The 9,883-nt window shown below is 33.7% G+C and overlaps 2 protein-coding genes across 3 annotated transcripts in view; one reads left to right on the forward strand and one right to left on the reverse strand.

Moving 5' to 3' along the window:
* LOC140448661 (coiled-coil domain-containing protein 39-like) overlaps positions 1-1,845 on the reverse strand; it is a 28,428-nt gene extending 26,583 nt beyond the window's left edge. Inside the window, exon 1 of the mRNA XM_072541769.1 lies at positions 1,600-1,845. Within this exon, the coding sequence (XP_072397870.1) occupies positions 1,600-1,818 (219 nt within the window). The 5' untranslated portion in view covers positions 1,819-1,845. The remainder of the gene's footprint in view (positions 1-1,599) is intronic.
* Positions 1,846-4,337: 2,492 nt separating this feature from the next.
* Positions 4,338-9,877, forward strand: LOC140448664 (uncharacterized). 2 transcript variants are annotated; one of them, XM_072541771.1, is made up of 4 exons: positions 4,338-5,076; positions 8,713-8,910; positions 8,969-9,394; positions 9,659-9,877. In XM_072541771.1, the coding sequence occupies exons 1-4, from the start codon at positions 4,422-4,424 to the stop codon at positions 9,862-9,864; spliced, it is 1,485 nt and encodes a 494-aa protein (XP_072397872.1). In that variant the 5' UTR covers positions 4,338-4,421; the 3' UTR covers positions 9,865-9,877. The 2 variants fall into 2 exon arrangements, with proteins under 2 accessions (XP_072397872.1, XP_072397873.1); XM_072541772.1 differs by having other exon boundaries at positions 4,341-5,076; positions 9,662-9,877.
* The last annotated feature ends 6 nt before the right edge of the window (positions 9,878-9,883 follow it).

The following is a 9,883-nucleotide window of genomic DNA, read 5'->3' on the forward strand; positions in this document are numbered from 1 at the left end:
CTGTCGGTTAGGCCTTTTCAGAAAAAATTTTTTCGTTTATCTAACCGCCATTTGGCCATTTAAAATACACTATGACTTAGATTTGCCGTAGAAAAGTTACTACTTAACCGACTTAAATAAGGTTTGAACCTAAATAAAATATATATATTGACTTTGTTGTATATTTTTCTTTTTTTTTTAATTTTAAAGTTATATTTTGGTAGTAATATTATTTTAAAAAACTAACATTTGAATGGCGCTTACTTCTTTTTTTTAATGGTTTTTAGAATGGTTTTTCGGGGGCACAAAATAATGAATCTTGCATTGCAATCCATTTGGGAAGATCAGGAAAGCAATGTGCAGGAAATCCAGCGGAAATAATAAAAACCATGGTTCATTTTCCACTGAAAATGAGGTCCTCAATGAAGCGCTAAAGCATGATGTTCTTTTAGAGCCTGTACTAAAAGACAATGAACAAGAACTCCAAATGCCTAGTTCTGTTCTAGATGATGATGCCATTGTGGATTTCAGTTTTCCTCTAAGTCCAAATTTGAATATTGACAGCCGTTTATTTTCGAATATTGATGAAACTGCCGAAGAAGAGACTGATTTATTAACCTGTGATAAAAAGCTTGTACCTTACTCAGATAGTGATGATACTGATGATAGTAGTAATAATGCCGCAATAGTATTTAGTTCATTAGTTGATGATAAGATAGGTTGTAATGATTTTATACAACAAAATGATTCTTTAAACTCCGAATCAGATTCATCATCCTTAACAGTATTTTTTAAAAATGAGACTGAAATTGACAGCATTAGTTCTAGCTCATCAACTGGTTCAATTTTCTGTTATATCGGTCCTTCGTTTCTATTAGTTTGCTTTGTTATTGATAAATGTTATTTTCTGTTATCAAATTTTGATTTGTATTTTATTTCTATTAGTTTTATAGTACAACTTACTTAGTTATCAATGTAGAAAAATGGTACGTTTTAATAGTTTTTGTTGTTTTTTACTTAATATAACGTGATAATTATATTAACTTTATTTTTGTATTTTTTTACACCAATATAACTCTAAGAAACTCATAAATATATTATTGTGTATTGTTTAATTTGTATTATTTTTACTTAATTGTTATGCTTTAAAATGAAAAGATTTATTCTCCATTTTTGTTATAATTCCGTAAAATTAAAAGGCGTACAAGTTCCTAAGCGACATTTTTTGATCAAAATACTTTTTTCCAAATATGGTAACCGCCTTTCAAAAAGGCTTAAACACCACAGAACCTAACATTAAAGGCGTAAGCACCAAAATGTTAAATATCTCATGTTTATAATAATTGTTTTATAACTAACATATGGTAAGTCAAAATGCCTCAAGTCGATAATAATAAAATGTAAAAAAATGTAAAAAAAGAAATATTAAGCGAAATTAAACGTTTTTTGTGTCTCCTGAAAAAAACTCTCAATGGCGCTTATGCCTTTCTGTCGTGACACAATCGACATCACAAATAATAATACAGTAACTAGAAAACATTGAAAAAAATCTACGAAAAGTAGTTGATACAACTTATTGGGCGATTTTTTAATCATTAGTTACAGTTTCTAGAGTTTTACCTGAGTTTGTTCATTTTCCTGTGTTACATATTTGAAATGATCATTTAAAGCATCCAATCTACTACCTAAAATCTCCAAACCGGTTTTTCCCTTCTGTTTTCTCAAGCTGAGCTTGGCTAATTCTTCTTCGAGAGCTTTATTCTCGGCATTGGCGATAGGAATCTGGAATCCATCCGCCCAGCCGAGATTTTTAAGCACATCTTCCAAATTCAGTGACATTTCCAAAAAGTTTTATAATAAACATGACAAAACGTCCAACATTTAGGTTAATATTTAGTGGTTGCCATGGTAATAAACATATAGTCTGGTTGCTGTGGTTACGTTAATCGTTGATTTGTATGAAGTTTTATTTGAAATTTTGACAATGTGTCAGTTTTTCGTAAGGAATTTCCAATCTCCTAAAAATTTGAATAACGCTGGCCCCATAACGGTTTCTTAATATTGTTCTGAGGCTATTTTCTTGTTGCATCTTAAAGTAATTACTATTTTAATGGAAATAAGCCACAACAATGGAAGTTTAAAATAAGTTTATTGACGTTTCGATTTCCACGATTTCGATTTCGGAATTCGTTCTCAAAATATATTAATAAACTAAACAAAATTTGTTTAATTTAGCTTTTTCTTTGAGATACTTCTTAATTCTCGCTATAACTTCTTTGATTCTTTATCTTTTTATCTCTGAGATAACTTCTTTTATACACGGTGATATAAGGTGGGTTTGTTGGTGATATAAGATGTTTTCCTCACAAAAATATCCACAAAGCCACATGGCAATCACCAGACGGTCAAACAAAAAAACCAAATTGACCATGTACTAATTGATAGTCGATATTTCTTGGACGTACTAGATGTAAGAGCATGTAAAGGTGCTAATATAGACTCTGACCACTACCTTGTAAGAACAAAACTCAGGGCTCGTAGATCAAAGGCTAAGGAAGGGCAAGAGCACAAAATCTACGAAATATAATACTGATGTGCTAAAATCTGAAGACGCTAGTGATAACTACAGGAAAATTTTAAATGAAGGGCTGACAAGAATTGACGAAGATTTAAGTATAGAAGAACACTGGACCAAATGCAAAGAAGCTATCCATACAGCGCCTAAAGGCTATTTGAAACCTAACCAGGCTAAAATAAACGAAGATTGGTTTGACAAAGAATGTAGATCCATTAACCAACAGAAAAATGAAGCATATAAGAGATTTCAGCAGCGCAGAACGAGATCAAATCTGGAAGACTATGAAAATCTTAGACGAGAAGAAAAAGGGACGTTTAGAAGAAAAAAGAAAAAGAACGAAAACGCTCTAAACGAGATTGTTAGCCACCATAATAGAAAAGACTCGCGAAAATTCTACCAGAAGATAAACAGCTGCAGAAAAGAATTCAAACCCAGAATAACAGCATGTAAAGACAGAGATGGTTCCATAATTAGTGACAAAGAACAGCTACTAAACAGGTGGGCGAATCATTTTGAAGAACTGTAGATATGATGGTGTGTGATAATTATAGAGGCATCACCCTACTTAACATGGCATATAAAGTATTGTCCAACGTATTGTACAGAAGATTGATCCCCTATATTGAACAAATAGTTGGGAACTACCAGCGCGGTTTCCGATCCTATAAATCAACAACGGATCAAATCTTCACAGTCAGGCAGATTCTTGAGAAAACGCTTTAGTTCGGAGTCAACACCCACCACATATTCGTGGATTTCAAAGCCGCATACGACTCAGTCAACAGACAAAAACTTCTACAGGCTATGGTGGAATTTCAAATGCTGCTTCATCTTGTTCAACTAACGGAACTTACACTCACAGGCATAGAGAGTGTAGTCAGAATCCAAAACGACTTTTCAAGACCCTTCCATTGTAAAAATGGACTGAGACAGGGAGATGGACTGTCGTGTCTCTTATTTAACCTTGCACTAGAAAAAGTAATTCGAGAGTGCCATATTAATACGAATCTTTAATAAATATGTACAAGTGGTCGGATATGTCGGTAGTTGACATAGACATTATTGCTAGGTCCACAGAATCTCTGATCAAGGCATTTCGATCACTAAGGGCATCTGCACTGAGAATGGGATTAGAAATAAACGCACAGAAAACCAAGTATATGTATTGTACTAGATCAGGCAACCAGATACCTAGACTATTAATTGATGATCTGGAACTGGAAGGTGTGGACACCTTCGTCTACCTGGGCTCGCTGCTGACCAAAGACAACAATGTCAGCGAATAAATTAAAAGAAGAATAGTGATTGCCAATAAGTGCTATTGTGGCTTGAGGAAACAGATGGCCCCAAAACTACCCAGAAAATATTTTATATTTTTTTCCGTGGTGTATAGATTCTTTGTAAATCAATTTTTTTGCGTTTTTACCCCCCTAGGAGGGGTGTTTTAGGGTGAAGCCTAGGGGTTAAAGTGGTAAACTTTTTTGCATCTTTTTTGTGGTCGCAAAATTGATATTCTTGACAAAATTCAACTTGTTCGTATGATTTTTCAATTATATAATTTTCTATTTATTTTATATTTGCGGTAATACACTTTTGTACAGCTTACGTAAAATATTTCGCCATATTTTATTAGTCTGGTGTAAAAAATATATGAGAAACACTTATAAAGTGACTATTTAAAACTAACTTGTAGTACAGCCCAAATTTCTCTGGTCTGATACGTCCCTGACTCAGCAAATGTCTAAAAATAATCCCCGTGCTCCCATCGCAAGAGATTCGTAAATAATCAAGATCAAAAATAGACCGCTACCTCCGATAATTTCAGTCGAATTTTGTTTTTGTAACTAGTTTAGTTATTAAAAAAATGGAAATCAAATTGTTGCCGTGTCCAGTGTGTTGTAAGCCTCATTTTGACGACGTAGATGCCCTAAGAACTACTTTAGTGAAAGTGGCTACGAATTTAGTATCATGTCCGGTATGTGCCGAAACCCTTTTAGGCCTAGATAAACTTACTATACACCTGTTCAGTCATATTAGCAACCACACGCAGTCTCGGCCTGATATAGAGGAAGTTTTGCAGCAGGAGATTGATACCAAAATCGAAACTGAGTCAAACAACGTTCCAGAAGAACCAGTACATTGTGACATATGTAATTTCTCGTTCACGGACCAACATATCCTGGATATACATCAAAAACTATTACATCAAACTCCTCCTGATGTAAAAACTGGTACGTACAGCTATCATTGTCACTTGTGCAGCAAGAAGTTCAAGATGAGAGGTAGCTTGATGGTGCATTTAAGGGTCGCTCATTACGGTTTCATCCGCAAAGAATCTGCTGAGCAAACTGAACAATATACGAAGAAGACAGAAAATGCCGATGGTGAAGAATTTATAGAGGTGGTTAGTGAAAAGAGTGCTCAAAAGTTTCAAGACAATAAACAATGGGAATGTGATGTGTGTTCCAAGTTGTTCACTACTAAATATTTTTTGAAAAAACACAAAAGATTGCATACAGGTGAGGAAAAATATTTATTAACTCATATTCAGCATTTGGATTATGTTTTTTAAAGTTACAAGGATTTGAAGATAACTACATATCAAAATTTACATTTCTCTCTCCGATAAGTTCATAATAATACGTTTTGGTGTTAGCCCAGTTATTTTTTTATGTTTTGAATTTGCAATAATATGACAAAAGCATCCAAACAGAGAGAGAATTCTCTCTCATGTTGCCGACAAGAATGTAGCGTAGAATAATTTTTAAATAATTTTAACACTTTGGCTACTGGCTATAAATTTGAAGTTTTTTGTCAGAAACTGAAACTATATTTTGGTAAAATTCACAATATTTATTACTAAAAACATGTAAATATCAACATTTAGGTATTTTTTTGAAAAAAAAATCATGTGTAAGGGCCGTGTCAAAAAATGGTACACACAGTTTGTGGCAGAAATAAATGCGTAATTATCTTCTTAGAAACTATGTGTATTATTTTTGGACACAATGTTCATTTTTTTGCTTGACAGTAATGAGTGTCAAAAAAGCAGTTGGTACACAAAAACTTATCACTGCATGCTAGACAAGATGTTTTAACACGTTTTGTTTCTTTTATAGCAAAGTTACGTCCATTTCTAGCACTATTATTTTTATAACATCTTGTACAACGATCTCTCTGTTCCACTTCGGAAAGTTTGTGATTTCTTTCTTGGTTAACACGACGATCATCTAAATTTTTCATCTGAATATTTCGACTACGAAAAATTTCTGAGGCGATTTCTTCTCTAAATTTAGTGATACTTATCTTTTTGTTTGTTATAGCCTCGTATGCAGTATGTGCATTTATAATAGATGTGTTAACCAAAAGTTCAATTGAAACTTTCCTATACCACTTAATACCCCTACGCACTGCTGATGAATATGATGCTTTTTGATCAGAGACGTCTATAAATGATTTCACATTATTATACTGCACGATTGTGGAAGGCTTTCTCACGACACCCCTTTTTGTTGGCACGTCCACTATTTCAGGCACAGACTCCGTAGTGAGAAACACGACATCTCTTTTGTCTTTCCATTTTCCAATTATGATTTTACTGTTACTCTGTCTCATGACTAATTCACCCCTTTTTAATTTAGCCTCACTTACTACTTTTGAATTATGCTTCCTGTGTTTTCTCAGTGTGCCTATTAAATGTGTATCTTTGTACAGAAGTTCGTGTGCTAAATTCACGCTAGTGTAATAATTATCTGTGCACAAAACGCGACCTGAATGTAAAAGTGGTTCCATAAGCTGTAGCACTACTTTTGTACCAATTGGCTTTTCATTAGGTGTTTGCTCTTTTCCTGTATAAATTTTAAAATTGTATGTGTAACCTTTCACTCCACATAGTTTAAATAATTTCACACCGTATTTGTGACGCTTCTCCGGTATATATTGGCGAAAGCTCAGTCGTCCTCGAAAAGGAATCATCGTCTCATCTATACACACATTCTTGTCAGGAGTATATGCTGATTGGAACTTCTTGATTAACAAATTTTGCAAGGGAAGGAATTTTTTGAGCCTATCATCTGAGGCAATTTCGTTGTTTGAGAAGTGCCAATTGGAAAAAAGAAGCTCAAACCTTATCCTAGACATGTGAACAAATTTTCCAATTTCATTTTTGTACGCATATTGGTGCTAAAATAATCTTTCAAAGTGGGTTTACGATCCAAACCCATCCATATTAGAAGACCTAAGAAAACAAAAATTTCAGATTGATTTGTGTTTCTCCATTGTCCCAATAATGCTGTTTTTGTTAATGTTTCATTTGTAATTCCTGATACTATTTTCTGTTCAGCATATCTGTTGGTTTCCTCGGCAATAAGTGATAAGATATCGTTGTCAATAAATAATTTATAAAAATGAATTGGATGATCTCCTTCCCTTTGTGCAAAAAAACTTTGGGAGAATCCTGAATCTTCCGTGAAAGTAAATGTGTTCAAATTACCTACAAAATTATAAACTCAAAACTATAAAAGTGAATACTAATTTATATATTATCTGCACAATTATTCCAAATGATATTAGGATTAGGATTATTTAAAAAAATATCAGGTTCAGAATCGTTGTTGAGAGATTCTAGATCAGATTCGAATTCTAACTCTTGCCCATCACTGCTAATTTCTAAATTAGAGGAAGAAGAACACGAATCTTGATCATTTGGATCATCTATATCCATAGCATCATCATCATCATCTTCACTAATAAACTCATACTCCATTTCACTCATATTCTCGGCTATTTCACGTAGTTCAGCATCACTTAATTTTTTATTTGACATTTTAAGTACTAATTTTAGAACCGTAAACACACAAGACTAATATTGCACAAACAACAAGTTTCTGCAAGTCAGAAAATTTCCATAATACCTATGCCATCTGCTGAAGCAGTCTCAAACTGCTCCGCAATAATTTTAAAAAATCGGTCATAGTACAGCCATCTGTTGATTAAGTCCCAAACTACTTCGCCAGAATTTAGCAGTAAACTGTAGGAACCTAGATACGCATTTAAAACCATCAGAACTGTGTTCACCAAATGTACACACAGCTTGAAACATTACCATTTCATGTGACCAAATTTGGTACACGCAGTTTCTGGTAAACATCAACTGTTTACCAGAAATGGTACACACAGTAGCCAAAGTGTTAAACTGTTTGTCCTTGTTTTAGTGTAGTGTTATGTACAATTTATGTTTAAATTCATGTTTATTACATTCTGCGCTTGCTGGATAGCCCAAATTTGACGAAATGCCCCTGATGATGCTGTAGAAAGCGAAAGTACTCGGGAAAGATTTGATTATTAAAATTGTGCTCGATATTTGCCTTTAATTTTTTCAAAGTTCATTTATTCGAGCATTCAACCTTATATCAATATTATTCTTTGTTCGAATCTCCTCTTCGATATGATCTTCCGTTTTGGGGTTCTAGTACAGCTGCCCATCCTGATGATATTTTTAAATTACAAAAAAAAACAATACGGTATCTTTTTGGCCTCAGTAGAATAACACTGCAGAGACTACTTCAAAAATCACGGGATTTTAACTCTTCCCTCTTTATATTATATATTCTAGAAAATGTTTGCTTAGTTTGTAAACACCTACATGTTTTCCAGCAAGACCTAATCATGACTACTCCACCAGAAATTCAACCTTTGATGTGTATTTGCCGATCCCGTCCACTGAGTTATAAAAAAAATCTATATTATATTCGGCAAACAAATTATAGAACCATCTCCCTTTGCAACTTAAATCTGCAACTTCTTTCCTTAAGTTCCGAAAAGTGTCAAAAGCCTATCTATCTGAAAGACCATATTATTCAGTGGAAGTGAATAATTAAGAAATTACAGTACGTTTAGGTACAAGCAACTAAAGTATTTTTATATTTTGCAATGGATTGTATATTTTATTATCTTTTATTTTGTGATATTGACGATTTATGTAATTTTAGTCAATTTTAATTGTTATTATTTTTTTTTTTTCACTTTTTGTAAGCTTTGTCCATAAAATTGTACAATTTTCAGTGACATTAAAGCATATTTCTACTTCTACTAATGCATAGCACTATTCCTAAATTTATTTATTATTTTATATTCCACGAGTTTATTATTTTTAGGAGAGATGCCGTACTGTTGTACATTGTGCAACAAATCTTTCACTTTCCAACAGTCCTACCATAAACATATGCTGTACCATTCATCGGAAAAACCACACGTATGTAGCGAATGTGGACGGGCCTTCAAAGAGCTCTCAACGTTACAGAATCACGCCAGAATACATTCCGGAGAAAGACCATTTATATGCGAAACATGTGGTAAGTGTTAAATACTCTATCTTTGAAGAGATTTAAGTTATTTTGGACTGTTTTGTAGGCAAAAGTTTCAGACAAAGAGTGTCTTATTTAGTTCACAGGAGAATACACACTGGAGTGATGCCTTACAAATGCCCCACGTGTGATAAAAGCTTCAGGTATAAAGTCAGCCAAAAATCCCATAAATGCCTCTTGCATTCTCCCGTTGTTGTTGACGCTACAGACCAACAAACCTCTTCTACCTCACAATCAAGCTCTAAGTGTGTAATGAACGTCGATTTGGATACTGGTAATATAGATGTAGTAATACAGGAACCAGAAGCTCACCAGATGGAAACTGTAGTGGGTACTGAATCTTCCGTGCAGAAGAAATCAATATTATTGAACGGTAATGAACGGATAGAGATTACTTATAATACTGCAGATTTAGGGAGCAATATTATTGATAATAAAGAAAGAACTGTGCAGAAGACCGGTGATACACAAGGTAAGAATATCACAATTTGGATCCAATTTGGAAACCCTTAATTCACATACTGAACTCCTCTATTCTTCTCTTTCTTCTTCGTGTAAATCCTTACGTCTTTCAGCATCGGATACTTCATATTAATATTATTCATATATCCAGTTCCGTAATCCTAAATCCTTGATGTCAATATGTAGCCAAATTGAGGTTGCATGCGGTTCTTTTATATAATAATATTTTACGGACTACTACTAACGCAATCCTCGTTGTTTTTGTATTTTTTAGCAGACGAATTGGAGAAACTGATCTACACAGTTCCAGAAAAAGCATTATTTTCCCCAACCATGGCGCTACTTCCTGAAGTCGAGTCCTTATATCTAAACAGTTCTCCAACGAACAATCTTCAAATGCAAGAAATGCCAGACAGAGAAGAAACTATCAACGATATGAGGGAGAAGTGCCTCGAAGAGTTATTAAAATCTATAGAATAAACAATTTCTTTCAGACAGT

This window comes from Diabrotica undecimpunctata, chromosome 8 (assembly GCF_040954645.1).
Source record: "Diabrotica undecimpunctata isolate CICGRU chromosome 8, icDiaUnde3, whole genome shotgun sequence".
Taxonomy (NCBI): domain Eukaryota; kingdom Metazoa; phylum Arthropoda; class Insecta; order Coleoptera; family Chrysomelidae; genus Diabrotica; species Diabrotica undecimpunctata.